This window comes from Lynx canadensis, chromosome D4 (assembly GCF_007474595.2).
Source record: "Lynx canadensis isolate LIC74 chromosome D4, mLynCan4.pri.v2, whole genome shotgun sequence".
Lineage (NCBI taxonomy): Eukaryota > Metazoa > Chordata > Mammalia > Carnivora > Felidae > Lynx > Lynx canadensis.
The window spans coordinates 93,688,053-93,706,134 of record NC_044315.2 but is presented as its reverse complement, the minus strand read 5'-3'; the positions used below and the strand labels follow the sequence as shown (position 1 = coordinate 93,706,134).

Sequence of the window (18,082 nt, the reverse complement as noted above, 5' to 3'; positions counted from 1 at the left end):
GGACAGTTCTGACAGACCTTGTCTGGGACCAGTTATATATAAATACCCTTTAATATCAGAAGATCTACAAAGATATGTAACCTCATGGCAGACCAAAGCAGAAAGCCCATGACTACACCATGGATGCAGAAAGAGCTTCGGTACCCATCCCAGTCCCTTTACTCCAATAACTCTCACGGGAGACCCCATCATTATGATACTGTCTGTCCCTCTGCCCTAGAGTGTCAGGTCTGCAAGGAGAGTTCTGTCTGTCTATCCACGACATGCCCGGAGACAGAAACAGAGCCTGGGACACAGTATGAGCACAGTAAATACTTCCTAAATGATTACACAACTATAAATTAAGGGTTTTCATTTAAAGTTTATTTCCTTATTTTTGAGAGAGATAGGGAGAGAGAGAATCCCAACCAGGCACCGTGCTGACAGCATGCAGTCGGGTGTGGGGCTCACACCCACAAACCGTGAGATCAAGAGTCGGACACTCAACCGACTGAGCCGCCCAGGTGCCTCTCCACCACCTTATTCTACAATATAGAGGAAAGAATAATTTTCCCCAACACCAAAGTAAATTATGAAAAAGAACAGCAAAGGCACAGGGAGACAGGTTCCCTCCCCTTGGAGAAGGGTACCACAGGCCTCTCCACTACCCCACCACAAGAGGAGCTGGGGTGCCTGCTGGTCACAGCAGGGTCGTGGACAGCAGCCCAAGGGGGCGAGCTGGAGAGAAGGTAGATTTCCCAGGTCACAGCTTAGACCTGCTGGTTCTGAATTTCTGAAGGTGGGCTCCACACATCTGGGCCTCACCGAGACCTCCAGTGGCTCATCCACAAATCTGAGTTTGAGAAACACTTGTCCTAGGAGGTCCGAAAACCTCAAAGCTGACAAGGGAAAACGTAGAGAACAGATCTGTGACCTAGAAACAGGGAAAAGCTTTGTTATTCATCAAAAGCATAAGTTGTAACAGTAACAAGAAAAGATAAATGTGATTACACAGAATGATGTAACAAGATATAGGTATCTGGTCTCTGCCCCTGGCTCCTGACACAGCTCAGGAAGGGACTCTGGATGCGCTCTTGGATGGGGCTGGTCACCAGAAACACAAAGTCACAGTAAGAAGCTTGGACTCCATCCTCCAGAGAGGGGAGAGGGGCTGCAGACCGAGTTAATAATGCATCATGCTTACATGATGACACTGCCACAGAAATCCCCGAACCACAGGGTTCAGAGAGCTTCCAGGTGGGTGAACACACCCACACGGGGAGGACGGTACACCCAGAGAGGGTACCGAAGCTCTGCAGCCCTTCCCCAGTACCCTGTCCTATGCATCACTCCCACTGGGCTGTTCCTGAGTTCTGTAAGTGTTCCAGCAAATTACCAAACTCGAGGAGAGCGTCGTGGGAATCTCCAATTCACAGCCCATCAGTCAAAGTTGTGTGTGCCCTGGGGACCCTCTGCTTAGGACTGGCATCTGAAGCGGCGGCAGCTTTGTGGGACCGAGCCCCTGACCTGTGGGATCAGCCCTGAGTCCAGGGAGACAGTATTGGAACTGAGTTGCTTGTGGGACACCCAGCTGGTGTCACAGAGAGCTGGAGACCTGCCTGGTGTGGGAAAGCCCACAGGCATGGTGTTGGCTTGTCCTGAGAGTCTGGGAAAGAAGGGAAGGGCAGTGTTCCTCTCAGAGGTCGGAACTGTAGCTATCGGCCATTGCTACCAGTATCCATCTTTCTGAAGGTTCTGGCCAGAGCCACCAAGCAAGAAAAAGTAACAAAGGGTGTTGGGGTCAGAAAGAAGCAGCAACATTCATTCCTAACTGACATGATCCCATGTAGAAAATCCAAAGTAACCAACAAGTAAGCTGCCAGAACCGAAGGCAGAGTTTAGAGAGACTGATTATAGAAATGAAACCTAATCTAAACGGTATACCTTATATAAAAATTAATTCAAAATGGAAAAGAAATGTAAGTGTAAAACTATGAAACTTTTAAGAAAAAAAAAAAAAAAACAAAAAATCTTCAGGATCTAGGGGTAGGCAAGACATCTTATCCTTGACACCAAAGCACAATCCCTAAAAGGAAAAGCAATAAACTAGACTTCATCAAGAGTAACATTTCTCAAAACTAAACAGCAGCAACTCCAAACAACAAGGAGACCGCGCTTGACAGCCACGGATGGGAATAATTACCAACACAGACAAGGACAGGACATCACCGCCGTGCACCGCACTATTGCTGCAGTGGTTCTGGAAAGTTTTGGCAGCTTCTTCCAGGACTAAACACGCACTTAGCACGTGACAGCAAATGTGGTCATGGGCATTTACCCCAGAAAAATGGAAAGCTGCGCCCAAACCAAGATGAACACACATGTTCACAGTGGCTTTACTGCAGCCGACGAGAACTGGAAACAGCCCAGATGTCCTTCAGAGAGTGAAAGGTTAGACAGATGTAGTCCATCCACACCACAGACTCCTACTTCAGAAAAGAAAGGAACAAACTGCTGACATGTGAAGTAACCTGGACAAATCCCCCAGGAAATGATGCTGAGTGAAAAAAGTCAATGCCAGAAGGCAGCACTCAGTACGACCCCATCGACAGAACACTTGTGAAAGGACAAAACCCTGGCACTAGGGCCCAGACTCGCAGCCAGGGCGTAAATGCAGGGGGCCATGGGGGAGGAGCCCCTGCACCATGAAGTGCTCTGCATCTGGCAGTGGGAGGGCACACAAACCTACACTGTGATGACGGACCAGGGATAAATGCACACGTATGCGAGTAAAGCCAGGGAACCCGAGGAACCCAATACGCAGATTTTATCGACGTCAATATCCTGGTTGTGCTGTCATTACAGTTATGCAAGATGTCAGTACTGGGGGAAACTGGGAAAAGGATACAAGGGCTCTCTCTGTGTTAGTTCTTATAAATGCATGTGGACCTCAATTACCTCAAAGTTCAGTCACAAAAAGATAAAGTGCAATGGAAAACCGGAAAGTAAAATTTTAGACACACCATTTACAACAGCATAAGCAAATACAGAAGAATCATGGCAACACCTGTACACCGAAAACAGTAACGTGTGGCTAAGAAAATTTTAAGAAAAGTAAAATAAATGGAGATATAAAACGGTTTATCCATGAAACAGAAGACTCAATATCGAGTCTTACATGTGAGTCAAGGAGCCGAGCTCTGACCCGGTGAAGAAAAGAATTCTCAGTGATGGGCATTCAGCAGAGATCCCGAACAGCTAACACCTTACTAGTAGGACTGAGCTACACCTGCTACCTGAGAAACGTTTCTCACACAACAGCAACAAACCAACTATTAACTGAAGGTTACTCTATTTCAGTGCTAAAAATGCTTACAAACAAACCAGTAAGAGGCCAAATTTGTCTGTGAATTAATCAATCAAGTGCCCTGGAAAAGCCCAACAATCTATTAGGGAACAGGGAGGTAGGGGAGACAACCAAACATAACATCGTGTTCAAGCCACAACAGTATTATTCAAAACATCTAACCAAAATCACAAGACCTGTGAAGAAAAAGAGAATCCACAATGGAGAGAAAAGTCAGGCAATGAAACACCCAGACAGCGGCACCTGGCTGCCTCAGTCAGTGGAGTCTGTGACTCTGGACCCTTGGACTTGTGGGTGTAAGCCCCACATTGGGTGTAGAGATTACTTAAAAATAAAATCTTTATGGGGCGCCTGGGTGGCGCAGTCGGTTAAGCGTCCGACTTCAGCCAGGTCACGATCTCGCGGTCCGTGAGTTCGAGCCCCGCGTCGGGCTCTGGGCTGATGGCTCAGAGCCTGGAGCCTGTTTCCGGTTCTGTGTCTCCCTCTCTCTCTGCCCCTCCCCCGTTCATGCTCTGTCTCTCTCTGTCCCAAAAATAAATAAACGTTGAAAAAAAAAAAAATTAAAAAAATAAAAATAAAAAAAAATAAAATCTTTAAAACCAAAACCACAAACACCCAGACATGCAGCAATGGTGGAAGCAGAAGGTACAGGCATTCCAACAGCTATTCCAGCACCGAACAGCATTTAAGGACAGTAAGAGGCACCGGCACCACAGCCATCCGTCCACACGGACAACTGATTTTCAACAAGAGTGCAAGGACAATTCAACAGGGAAAGAACAGTCCTTTCAACAGATGGTACTGGGACAAGTGGGTATCCACTCACAAAGGAATGAAGCCGCACCCCTATGTCACTCCATGTACAAAAATTAACTCAAAATGGATCAAAGACCTAGCTATAAGAGATAAAATTATAAAGCTCTAAGAAGAAAACACAGGCATAAATCTTTGTGACCTTCTATCAAGCAATGGTTTCTTAAATGTTACACCAAATGCAAAAGGAGCCCAAGAAAAAACAGATAAACTGGATTTCATCAAAATGAAAAACTTCTGTGCTTCAAAGACACACTATCAAAAAACTGGAAAGACAAGCCACAGAATGGGAGAAAATATTTGCAAACTATATCTGCTAAGAAACTAGTATCTATGATATATAAGGAACTCTGACAATTCAACAATAAAAATCAATAACCAATTTAAAAAGCGGGCAAAGGATCTAAATTGATACTCCTCTGAAAACATACAAAGGGCGAATAAGCACATGAAAAGATGCTCAGCATCACTAATCATCTGGAAAATACATATCAAAACCACAATCAGACACCAGTTTGTACCCGCCCACTCAGATGACTATAATCAAAATCACAGCCAGTAACAAGAGCTGACAGGAAGTAGAGGAACCGGACCCCTCCCACACTGCTGGTGCGAGTGTAAAATGTTATCCCTGCTGTGGAAATCAGTCTAACAATTCCTCAAAAGGAAGTCAAGACCTTGGCTCAGGGACAGTGTGTGAGAGAGGAAAATGGCACCTAGCATTATTTATCCACAACTTCTATCAGAAAAGGTCCCAGGAGGGGAGCCAGGGAGGGAAAAAGAAGAGTTGGAGACCGTGGGTGCCCATGAAAGAGGACACTTCAAGGAGTGGAGGGGAGCACAGTCCCATGAAGAAACCCTCAGGCAGGTCTTAAGAGATCCCACCTGGATGAGGTCCCCCAAGGCCCAAAGTGAGGGCAGGATGCAGGGCAGGACCACAACCCTCATTCGACCACGCAGGTGCCTGACTGGGTCAGATCTGAACTGGGGGCCCCCCGGAGAGCAGGGTTCCCACTGGGGAGGAAGTGAGGCTTGGAAATGGTCAGAGGAAGCAAAGCAGACACTGCTCAGCTTCCCAACCCACCTTGCTCCCAGGAGCCCCTAGAACTCTACTGGAATCGGAAGCAGCTCTGTTACAAAGGTGTGTCAGTGCAGCACGTCATGCAGAGAAAGACAGCCTGCCCTGTGGCCTGGCCGCCGGAGCACCCGCATTCCACGCTCACCCACGGTGGCCCTGGGCTGTGTGCACAGTGCTCACGTGAGGCGACTATGTGGATGTGAAAAGGTGTCACAGCAGCTCCTGGACTGCCTGAGAGGCAGACAGGGGCTGCAGCAATGCATGCTGGGTGGCCACGCTGCAGCTCAGGAAGGGCACGCAAGGGCAGCCACCAGCGTCGGCGGCAAGGTGGTACTCGGCAGGCCATCCCACCACCGCCGGGATGGCCTGCAAGGCTGCATCGGGGGCACTCAGAGGCACACCCACCAAGACACGTAGGTCAGTGATGGGCCACTGCGGGCCAACCTGCGGGGCCCGGTAAGACGGGCCCCTGCTCTCCACTCGTCTCTCCTGCCGTGCACACGACAGCAGTCTCACCAGCCACTGCCGGCGCCTCCGCACACCATCGTCTCTACGTTCTCGGGGGAGGGGATAAGCTGCCAGTCTGGCGGCCTGGGTGACCTTGGCCCAGCAGTGCGCCCCGCCTCAGCTCCCCCTCCTCAGAGGAGAGACAGAACCAGACAGCACCGGCTGGCATGCGGCCAGAACACCAGGAGCGCCCGCGGCAGCCACCAGCTTCAGTGAGGAGGGACAGTGACGATCGTGGGCAGGTTCCTCCTGCGCTAACCTTCCGAGGCTGCTGGGATGATGCCGTGACACGTTGCTCAGCCCCAGTGCCCGTATGGCAGGCAGTCCAGGGCGGCTCGCCCATCTCCCCTGACAGACAGCCAAACGAAATCCCGTGTCTGCATCGCTCCCGAGCCACGAGCCTCATAGTGTCCGGCCAGGACGCGGCTCTCCAAAGTGAACTTCTCAGCAGCCCTCACGTGGCTCATGTGTGACACAGCAGGACTCACTTGTCAGAGACCATTCCATAGCCCTAACCAACAGAGCAGAGTGCCTCCCACCATGGCTCCTCACAGGGCTTCTGCTCTGCAAACGCCCCTTCTTCAGCCTCCCTGCACCTCCTGGCAACTCTGCTGTGTTCCAAGCCTCTAGTTTGACCTTGTCCAGAATGTCACACAAATGGAGCCACGGAGTACATGGCCTGTGGATTCGGCTTCCTTCACTTAGCAAAACACACTGAGTATCGTCTGTGCTGCCGTGAGAACAAAGCTGCCCCTTCTTCTGAGGTGCTGAGCACCGCCCGCCGTGTGCACGCCACAGGCCATGACCAGGTGATGCGCACCTGGGCACTTCCGCTTTGAGCGCTAGAAGTGAAGCTGCCATAAACCTCACCACGACCCTTCTCACTTTCGACTTCCTGGGTGCACTTGAAGATAAGCATCCACCAGGTGTTTGCTTTTCACTCTTGGGTAAAGGCTCCCTTCTCTAGCAGATCTAGGTGTGTGCATTTGTGTCCACCTGGGGATGGGACACGGGAAGCCATGCAGTAACCCAGTTAAAAGCAAAGAAGTTGGGAGCCGGGGACAGGTGAGGAGACACCAGAGTGATGGGTCTTCTGGCCACTTCTCCCGAAGCAGCAAACTGCGCCCTTACCTTCCCTCAGCAGCTCTGTTTTCATGCAGCAATCCTGCTTCGTCTCCCCCTTCGCCGGAACTGCCTGCTAAAGAAGAAACAGCCATCAGCCCGGATTCACCCACAGGCAGACTAAGCAATTCGCCAACACGACTTCTCTAGATGGACGTGATATCTGGATCCTGACAGAAACTCACTGTCAGGTGACTGCACAGTTAGGACATATTCAAACCAGCAGATACCAGTCACCTCCAGGAGGGAGAATGACACTCTGAAAGCAGCCCAAGGAAACTTCTACTTTATCTGCATTTTAGGAGACAGTTTCTTAATAATAACAATGTGTTCACGCATCACTTACATAATTAGAAATCTCAAAAGTTTTGACTGTTACTGGAATGCTATAAATTGTATCAAAGTGCATTCTGCTGCTGATAACAATTCAACTAAGTATTTCAAATGAACAAAAACCTACAAAAAACTACAGAAATGGATAAATCAAGAAAATTCAATAAAAACGTCAATCATTAAACATTTGCTCTACTATGCGGAGGCATGAATTACACAACGTCTCTTGGAATTGTTTTTTAAAAATTCTTGCCTTAGGGAGGGTTAGAGTCTGGCTGGAGAAGCACACACAAAACACTCCTGATGGGGTCCCTGCAGGTGCAGCAGCCGCTGCCGCCACGAGTCCATGGAGAAGCAGAAGGGGCAGACGCAGGCCCCCTCCAGGCCCCCTACTTACAACTTTCAGAAGCTAAGGGCAAAACCCCCAAAACACGTGTCTAACTTCCGTAACACATTCTCCAAAAGACACCACAAAACATTCTCAGAACATTCCTACAGAACCTTGAGGTCCCTGATTTCCCTGAATGCCAAGCATGGCTCCTAAGAGCAATGGCAGCGCCCCACCCTGTCGCCCTGGACCACCAACCCACCTCAAGTGTGCACAGCAGCCTCCCGCCCTGTGACGTCCCTTCTTCAGTGTTTCCAGAATGTTCCCCCCAGCAGTTCCTAAACAGAGCTGATTTCATCTCCCCAGGTGGACAGGATGAGAGGGGGCGTGAGCATGGCTCAGCTCCCCCTACTGCCCTCCCACCTTCCCCTACTGCCCTCCCACCTTCCCCTACTGCCCTCCCACCTTCCCCTGGAGCACCACACGTGGCCCCACTGGTGGTTTTCAGAGTCTAAGTAGTGGACCCCCTTCTGTAATCCCTCTTAAACACTCCTGCCACAGGAAGCCAGAATTCGGTGCCAGGCACCAAGTTAAAATCCAGGAACTCAGAGACTTTCTCCCAGAAGGTGGGGAATATGTCCTTGCAGGGAGGGATCAAAGCTGGATGTGTCCCTCCTCAAAGCCCAGGGTCTTCCCAGGTGTTCATCACGGGCAGCAAAGTCTCAGGGCCCAGCCTCTGATCCTCCTTCCACACTCTGACCCCAGCTTCGTGTCCCCGGACCCTGCAGCCTCTCAATAGGCCAATCTCCCCCTTATCAGAAGGCCTCTCCTGGACCCTGCCTCGCTGGCCCCCTGGCACTCACCACCATCAAACATACCACCCAGCCTGTCTGCCCCACCAGCATGCAAACTCTAGCTCCACAGGAGGGGCCTGTCCTGTTCTCTGACATATCCCCGAAGTGTCGGCAATGCCCGGCGTGCAGAAGGAGCCAATGAGCATGTGGCCACAGAACTACTGGGGCCTTTCTAAGAGGACTGAGTAAGAAAGGCCGCTGGGCCCACTTCCATGTCTGCTTTCCACACAGCTATACACCTGTGTAGATTCTCTGGAACAGCCTAGAGACCCACAGCCAGCGTCTGCCGCATGAATAAAGGAGGCTGAGTGGTAGCCACTCTAACCCCTGACGGGTGAGGGCAGAGCAGGGCACGGCCAGTGTGAACATCTAAAAGTCCAAAAGCCCAGGGACTGAGCCCGATGATGAGCTCAGCCCACAACTGAAGCAGGAAGAACAAAAATCTCCCAAATTCAGATGCTCTCTGTGGACCGAACCTATGTATGCTAACAAGAGGGAACATGGCTGTCATCACCTTCTCACAAGAGCCAGCAATCCACAAAATCAACACCAAACCAGGAGAGGGGTGAGGACGGAACACGGAGCCCAAACCAGTGACAAACTCCTGTACTGGCAACAGCAGAACCAAACAGAACTTCAAGCCTGCCTGCGGTCCGATTCGGGGTGGGGGCTGTGAGAACGGCCGGAGTCTCACAGGAGGAGGATAAGGATGCTGGCTCTAGAGCACGGGGCGACAGGGAGGAAAGCAGCTGACAGTTGCAAGCACAGCTGACGCTCTGTGGACACTGCACTGCACGGCCCCGAAGCAAGGACACCTCGGCAGCAACAAGCACACCATGCACAGAATCTTGGTTCCTCTCTACCACTTCCCACCGAGAGGACTGAGGCTCCTGGAAGAGAGAGAACCAATTCCAGGTGAGGGCAAGGAAAGTTCCAGACTCTCAGAGTCCTAGAGCATGAGGTGCTGCATCACACTGTTGTCCACCCTCATATCTCTGGCCCCGAGATTTCCTACCAGCTGAGTAGAAGTCTCTCTGTGGGCTAAGTCTTTTGTGGCTACACTGGGGCTGGCACAACACGCCCCGGTGGCTGGGCGGACACAGACCTGACATCACCGAGGAGCCACCAGTGACACAGCTTCACAGGGCTGACTGGCACATGTCTCCATCTTTAATCAACTATCAACATTTAAAAGTAGGAGAGTGTGAGGTGCCTGGGTGGCTCAGTCGGTTGAGCGTCCGACTCTTGATTTCAGCTCAGGTCATGATCTCATGGTTGCGGGATCGAGCTCCAAGTTGGGTTGTGCACTGGGTGTGGAGCCTGCTTGAGATCCACTCTCTCTCCCTCGGTCCCTCCCCCACTCTCGAGCTGTCTTTCTCTCTCAATCTCTCTCAAAAAAAAAAAAAAAAAAAAAAAAAAAAAAAGTAGGAGAGTTTACAAAGAATCTGGGTTTAGAGAGTCTGGGGAAATAAGAAGCCCGGGCAGAGCCCAAGGAAGGGCTCCTGGACTCCCTAACAGAGCCCTTGACCTCTGTATGTGGACCCAGGAAAACCCTCTCCTGCCCCCCTCTAAGCTTACCAGCAGCACCTGATGTCCCTCCCAGGGTCAGGTCTTGGCCAGGCATCTCAGAAAGTAGGCAGGGGGCCACCTAACCCCATCTAATCCCAGCCCCCTGACCTCCTACAGCCCATCCAGGGTCAGGCCCAGATGCTCAGGCCTTGCCCCCACTCCCAGCCCATCACAGCTACATCCCAACCACCCACCTCTAGCCTATCCCCACAACCCACTCTCAAATAGAAGTTCTCTGGGGTCCCAAGACCCTTCCAGGGGTCCAAGAGGTCAAAGCTAGCTAGCTTCATTGTAATACTAGGAGCCTACCTGCCTGTTTCACTGTGCTTACTTGGGTACCTTAGGAGCCAAAATGGCAGCACCAAATTAAACTTTTTATTTTTGTAATTTTTATTTATTGATTGATTTATTAACAATTTATTGTCAAGTTAGCTAACATATAGTGTATACAATGTACTCTTGGCTTTAGGAGTAGATTCCCGTGGTTCATCCCTCACATACAACACACGGTGCTCATCCAAACAAGTGCCCCCTTTAATGCCCGTCTCCCATTTTCCCTGCCCCACCCTCATCACCCCTGAGTTTGTTTTCTGTATTTAAGAGTCTCCTATGGTTTGCCTCCCTGTTTGTAACTTATTTTTCCTTCCCTTCCCCTACAGTCTTCTGTTAAGTTTCTCAAATTCCACATATGAGTGAACACATATAATATCTGTCTTTTTCTGACCAAATTAAACTCCTAAGTGACTGAATTCTTCAACGCTATGCACTCAGGGCGGAAAAGCCAACCTCACCTGAGCATGCCCTTGTTGAGGCGGTGCAATGAGCGGTCTCCCCACGGGCCTTCTCATGAAGGCAGCAGACAAGAGGTAAGCAAGCAGCAATCCAGTCTGCTAGCCGCTCTCAGGAGAGGCCCGGGGCAGGCGCTGGGCTGAGTGTCACTCACTGGGTGTCTGCATCTGGAAGAACTGGCAAGATCCATGGCTACGCACGTGTGGATGCAGGCCAAACATGTTCTCAAAATAAACACAGTGAGCCCACGACCTCAAAGAAAAACCAACAGTATGTGTTGCCAACGTTAAAATTCTAGCTTCTGACTGGAAACTAGAATTTGGGTAAATGTGTATCTCTCTGCCCCATGAGCTTCACAGCTGCTGGACACTTAAAGACTTTTCATGACAGAAGAGATGTTAATAAGAGAATACAATTTTCTGATCTTGGATGACGAAATGTGCCAACATTTGGAAGATCCCCATAATTTAGTGAGCCAGTGTTTCCCAAATGAGCAGTACCTAATCTTTATTTTTTTTAATTTTTTTTAATGCTTATTTATTTTTGAGAGAGACAGAATGCGAGCGGGGGAGGGACAGAGAGAGAGCGAGACACAGAATCCGAAGCAGGCTCCAGGCTCTGAGCTGTCAGCAGCACAGAGCCCGACCCAGGGCTCAAACTCACGAGCTGTGAGGTCATGACCTGAGCCGAAGTCAGATGCTTAACCGACTGAGCCACCCGGTGCCCCAAGCAGTACCTAATCTTTAAAACCACACATGACAGAAAGGTGCACTGAGATGCGAGGCCAACCATGGGTTTAAACCTCACAGGGAAGGAAGGCCATCGACATTCTGCTTTGCCCCATCAGGTTCTGGCACACTATAGCCAGCAACACATCCGGAATTATCTAAAAGGCTCACGTGTCTACACGAGGCTGGATCTTCCTCACATACTGCAACCAAACAGCACATCCCTGCAGTCAGAAGCCAGACAAGAAAGAGACACACCAACCTGTAAAGCAATGCCACACTTCTGTGGTTTTGTTTTAGAAAATAGTTATTTTTCACAGAAATTATTCACTTTAACATGTAAACAACAGGTTACAGGTTTACTTTTGTTATTTTTAAGTAAATAAGGGTTTTTGTAAAGCTTCAGTTTTCATTTATGTTTTGGTCAATACCAGTAGATAGAACTCACATAAACAAGAGCCCTCTGGGGTCCTAAACAGCTTTTAGGGTTGTTGACTGGCCTTGAGGCCAAGCCATACATCAAGGACACCAAGCCCCCCCCCACATCACAGACCTGCTGAAAATGCCTCCAAACCCCCCGGCACGCCCAGGGCCAGGCATGGCAGGACAGGCCTCCCCGGATCACTCACGAATATACCTACAAACCACCTGTGTCCTGTCCCCACTGTCAGCCACGTGTCCCAGTCATGAAATTAAGATTCATGACTTCTTCCCCCAAAAAACTCTGTTTTAAGAATATTACATAACACACTTTCAAACAATACCAGAAGTATCCACTATCCTGCTCTGCATCTATTCGGATGCATTCAGGAACTCTTCTGATGAGCACTAACCATCACTCCAGGCCCCAGAGAAGCCTCAGAGCCCAAAACAAGACCCCAACATCTCTGCCTTGTCTGCAGCTCTTACTTTTAGAATCCAAACATCCTCCCTGCTCATTACTCTGAGTGACCACTGACAATGGCACAGGGCAGAGAAGGAAGGAAAGGGGAGTGTGGAGGAGGAGGAGGAGGAGGAGGGGAGGAGGAGGAGGAGGAAGAAGAGGGGAGGAGGAGGGGGGAAGGAGGAGGGGGAGAAGGAGGGGGGGAGGAGGAGGGGGAGGAGGAATAGGAGGGAGAGAAGGAGGGGAGGAGAAGAAGGGGGGAGGAGGAGGAGGGGGGGGAGGAGGCAGCGGCTGCGGCCCAGAGGGTGGACTCCCACCCTGCACGTTCTTCTCTTCCTCACCCTTCGCCTGCCTCAACGAGGCTGCCTAGGGACCTGCGGTGAAACAGGAGCTAAGAAGCAGGCCCAAAACTGCAGCACTAACAGCTCCCTCACCCACTGACCCAGACTCCCATCCAACTTCACGGCCTACGACAAATTCCGAGTTAGAGCAGCACCGTAACGGCCCACAGGCTGAAGCGCCCCTGCGGGAGGGGGAAGCACCGCACAAAGTCTGTCCAGTATGCGATCAGAACGGACTATAAACCACACCAATGGAGCAAACGTTTTGGGAAAGGCACACCAGAATAATGGAGTCCACTCTGCATACACTTTATGTGCTAAAGTTAGAGCTGAACTTCTAGAAAATGACATTCTGCCCTCTGAATGTCCATCTGATACACTGAAGCACTGCTGTGGATGAAGAAAAAAAAGAAGGAAAATTGTCCAGTCTGTGAAGTTTTTGCCCTTAAATACAAGTTGGTAGATTACGATATAAACAAAAATCTAGGAGAAAAATGTGTCCCGGGGGTGACGCAGAACCTGACCCGTGCTGGAGTTACAAGGTGAAGTGCACTTCCAGCTACAGGTGTCCATTACATTTAGAGTTCAGGGATATGACAAATCAATTTGTTTAGTGTAAGCACGTTTACCTGAACTTCATATGTAACTGGGCATCCTGTGTTTTTTATTTGCTGAATTTGGCAACCATGAACGGAGTCTATAAAAGTCAGCAAAAGACAAAAGGGCGCTAAGTTTCATTAATTCTGAAGTGGCAATGTTGACATTAAAAAAAAAATGTTTTGTTTTTTTTTTTAATGTTTATTTATTTTTGAGAAAGAGAGACAGAGTGCAAGCCGGGGAGGGGCAGAGAGAGAGGGAGACACAGAATCCAAGCAGGCTCTGGGTTTTGAGCTGTCAGCACAGAGCCTGATAAAGGGCTTGAACCTACCAACTGGGAGATCATGACCTGAGCTGAAGTCGGACACTTAACCAACTGAACCATCCAGGCACCCTGCAATGTTGACATTTTAATTTTTTTTTAATTTTTTTAAGTTTATTTATTTTGAGAGAGACAGCGTGAGCAGGGGAGGGGCAGACAGAGAGAGGGAGAGAGAGAGAAACCGAAGCAGGCTCTGCACCGCCACAGCAGAGCCCAACATGGGGCTCAAACTCACGAAACTGTGAGATCATGACCTGAGCCAAAACCGAGAATAAGATGCTTAACCGACTGAGCCACCCAGGCACCCCAGTGTTGACATTTTTAAAAGGCAATATTCTCTGCCCTGTGAAATCATATTCCTAAGAAGAAAAATATTTTTTTTTTTTAGAGAAAGAGAGAGAGAGAGAGAGAGAGAGACGGCACAAGTGAGCGAGGGGCAGAGAGAAGGGGTGGGGGAGAGAGGGGGGCTCACCCAAAGTGGGGCTCATGTTCACCCAGTTCACCCAACGTGGGACTCAAACTCACAAGCCGTGAGATCACGACCTGAGCCAAAACCAGATGCTTAAAGACTGAGCCACCCAGGTGCCCCAGAAAAAGAATTATTAATGAAACAATTTCTCCATAAGACAAAAGAACACAGAAGAAAATAAAACACAGAGGAAAAAACCCAAAGGCATTATAAAATCTTACTCCAGGGCCTTCAGATACCCTAATTTAATCCCACTCCAGCACTCTATCAGATGCCCAGAGCCGCAAGGCCCCCACCCTACCCCCATCTCTGGCCTGCCTCCCCTGTGCCTCAGTCTAGACTCTGCCAGCCTTACAGACACAGGATGGTCCCAGTATGATCTGCACAGGGGAACGGCTGTGACCTCACCACCCACTCACACCTACCTTAAACCCTGCACGGCACATTTTATGCAGCCAAGATGCCTCTACTCCACAAAAACCAGAAGCAACCTCAGCACAGTCAGGCAACCAACCAATTCTAACTACACAATACTACAGAGTATTTCTGAAGAAAAACACTCAGTTGTTTGTTTTTAAAGGTAACAAGAGAGGTATCTGGGTGGCTCAGTCAGTTAAGTGTCCCACTTTGGCGCAGGTTCTGATCTCGTGGTTCACGAGTTCAAGCCCCACATCAGGCTCTGTGCTGACAGTTCCGAGCCTGCAGCCTGCTTTGGGTTCTGTGTCTCTCTCTACCCCTCCCCCACTTGTGCTCTGTCTCTCTCTCTCTCAAAAATAAATAAAACCATTAAAAAAAATTCAAGGTTAACAAGAAAAGAGGGCACAGGAGGAAGATGCCCAGATGTAAAGACCACAACAGTAGTATCTACTGTATTTTTTAATGTTTGTTTGTTTATTTATTTATTTATTTTGAGAGAGAGAAAGCACAAGCAGGCGAGGGGCAGAGAGAGAGAGAGAGAGAGAGAGAGAGAGAGAGAGAGAGAGAATCCTAAGCAGGCTCCATGCTCAGTGCAGAGCCCGACTCAGGGCTCTATCTCATGAACCACAAGATCATGACCTGAGCCAAAATCAGGAGGTGGACACTTAACTGGAGGAAGCCACCCAGGCGCCCCCTTCTTTTCATTTTTAAATGTAGTACAAGACAGAAAGAAGACAGTGCTGCCATTTTTACCCCACATCAGAATGTGTGGACATAATCTAGGTTTCGGCTAGGTTTTTCTTCATGATCAAAAGAAAAAATCTTGGGGTGAGCCTGGGTGGCTCAGTCAGTTCAGCATCTGACTTTGGCTCAGGCCACAATCTTGTAGTTCCTGAGTTCAAGGCCCGTGTCAGGCTCTGAGCTAATAGCACAGAGCCTGCTTCGGATCCTCTGTCTCCCTCTCCCCCTGACACCTCCCTCCCCTGCTCATGCTCTCTCCCTCTCTCCCTCAAAAATAAACATTAGAAAAAAAGGAAAGAAAAGAAAAAAATCTCTTACGAGTCTGTACAGTACTGTCACTTTATGTGATATAACCATAAAATAAGCATATAATAATCACTTACAACTTAAATAACACAATATGTAAATAAAATAAAGGCAACCCCCTCGTGACACTTTAAATTAAATGCATTTTCCTCTCAGGGCAGACCGGGGTCTCCCCACTCTGCCCCTCAGTCAGCACAGCTTTTCATCCACAGAAGGTGTTTCTCCATTGTCAATGGACGTGAAATGGCTGCATCAAACATAATTCATCATAATACAGTTAACTTCAACTTTACTACATTTGATTTCAGATAGTTTTTAAGAAGACAGTTTCTGCTATGCATACAGTATAAATTAAGACGGTTAAGATTTTGTGTAGAACCTTCGTTACTTTTCCATGCAAGAGTACGACCCATCACTTGTGTTTTATTTACTGTCAGCTCCTGTTTTATTTACAGTGAGCCTCCTCATCAGCACCTGTGCGGGTTCACCTGCAAGGCGAAGTGCCTGCCCCCACGGGTCAAGAGCCTCGGGCACAAGGTTAGGAACGTGCCCAAGGCCAGGCAGCATACCCTGTAGGTGAGGTAACAAACCCAGTTTCCCAGGGTTTGGAAAGGCTCAACCTCCCAGGTACCTGCCCCGTCGGGTTTCTACCACACTGCTGATTTGTTTTCTTTTTGTAAAATAAACAATGGCTGTTGGAGAAAGATCACAGAAACTCTGACATCACCCCTTCGAAAGTTCCTAAAATTCAAAGACAAATAAGGGCTGGACCAAATTTTGGATAATCTGTAAGTATTTAAATAGTTTTATCCATTTAAACTATAAAGATATCGGCAGAAAGAACCACGACACTGTGTCAGCTCTAAATCCGGACGGGCCTTTGACTCATGAGAAGGAAAGCCTCCACTGCTCCATGGCAGCCTGTGAACCCAGGAAGGGCCGGCCAAGGACCCCCAGCGCCAGCCCAGGCTCAGCCCACCTCATCGGTAGCCAGTTACCTCTCAACAGATCAGACCAATGGTGTCCACATCACGAGGACAGCCAGGAACCACGGTAATGATAGTTCTGGACCAGCCCCGCCGAGTCTCCACACTGCCAGCGGTGCAGCCAACCCCGGATGGTGGAAGCTTGGCCGGCCTCTACTCAGGCGGAACCACAACAAACAGGGGCTGGGAGCGCAGAGTAGTCTGAAAGGAAAACTTAGGAGGGAAAAAAGAGAATCATCTATCTCAGGGCCCTTTGGCTCACTTTTCCAGAGAGCTCTGTTCTCTCAGGTGACCTAAATTAGTGAAGCCCAATTGTAACGTGGCTTTCTCCACAAAGATGCAGCCATGCGGACTCCTGTGGAAAGAAGATCTTCCCCCACATTCATTCCAACTCCCCCAATGATCCAATGGGAAAACTCTAGTCTCAACAATAAGGATCTAACCACAAAAAGTATCCTTATTTATGACAGCAAGGGGGAAACCCTTAAAGTCATCAGAAATTTAAAACTGCTTCCAAATACTCTAACCTCTGAAGTGGAGTGGGGGTCCACCGGACAACAGACCAGCCCCACGGCTAGCACACACAGGCCAGGCCAGACCAAACCTACAGGGGGCAGCACATGTGGACAAACATTTCCTGACAGCCGGCTCCATGACTCAGCCATACAAATACGGAAGCCAACGTCGACCCAACCTGCCACACAGATCTCAGACCCTGCTGTGTGTGCATGGAGCCAGTGCTCTGGTCTGATCTTGGGCCTGAAAGCTGCTCCCCCTGCCCTGGCAGCACCAGCATTTCCAAGGCCACAGCCATCTCACAGATAAGCTCCCTCCCTTCTCAGGGCTCAAGCCACCCTGGACCCATGTATCCACGTTATTCGGAACTCCTATTTTAAGCACAGATGTTGAGAAGTTTACTCTTTAACAACTACTACTACTACTACTACTACTACACACACACACACACACACACACACACACACACACACACCTTAAGTTTGAAAAGAGTCAAAGCCATTCCAAAAAGAATTTGAGAGAAGGTGACCAACATGGCAGCCCACAGAGGAGCCTGGTAAAGATGTGCTCACACTACAGGGGGAGGAGGGAGGGAGTCCATGTCCTCCCACGAAACTGCCATCTCCTCAACGCAGCCTCAAAGCACCCTTACCCTCGTGTTTTGCGGGGTGTGCCAGATTTCACATATTATCTACTGGAGCTGTAAAGATACCCAACAATGGTGAAATACTAAGAAAAAGGAAGGGAAAATCCTCTCTAAACACGTAAGTGCATGCTTGCTGGACTCTGTGGTTCCATGGGTGATCGTGCTTTCACATTTCACAGCTAGGAGGCCAATGGCAAGAAAAGCCCTTCTCCTCCAACAAAGAGCACACTGCTCACGGCTCACAGGCTTTCCTGACTCGGCCGCTGGAGGCAATCTGCAGCATCCGACACACAGGGCAAAGAGGACCTTCTCTCCCCAAGGGTGGAGATGTCATGGTTCTAGCCACCTTAGGAGAAATGCTAATTCTGACCTGCCATTTGTTCCTCTCTCC

The 18,082-nt window shown here is 49.3% G+C and overlaps 1 protein-coding gene across 8 annotated transcripts in view; it reads right to left on the bottom strand.

The window, feature by feature from the left end:
* EHMT1 (euchromatic histone lysine methyltransferase 1) overlaps nt 1–18,082 on the bottom strand; it is a 150,900-nt gene that overhangs the window by 78,988 nt on the left and 53,830 nt on the right. For 2 of the 8 annotated variants that reach the window (XM_030292599.1, XM_030292601.1), the window contains exons 1-2: nt 7,790–7,858; nt 6,876–6,942 (exon numbers count right to left, since the gene is read on the bottom strand). In XM_030292599.1, coding sequence (XP_030148459.1) covers nt 6,876–6,900 — 25 coding nt within the window. In that variant the 5' untranslated portion in view covers nt 6,901–6,942; nt 7,790–7,858. Of the gene's footprint in view, nt 1–6,875; nt 6,943–7,789; nt 7,871–18,082 lie in introns of those variants that run through there. The other 6 variants (XM_030292603.1, XM_030292602.1, XM_030292606.1 and 3 more) reach the window with 5 other exon arrangements.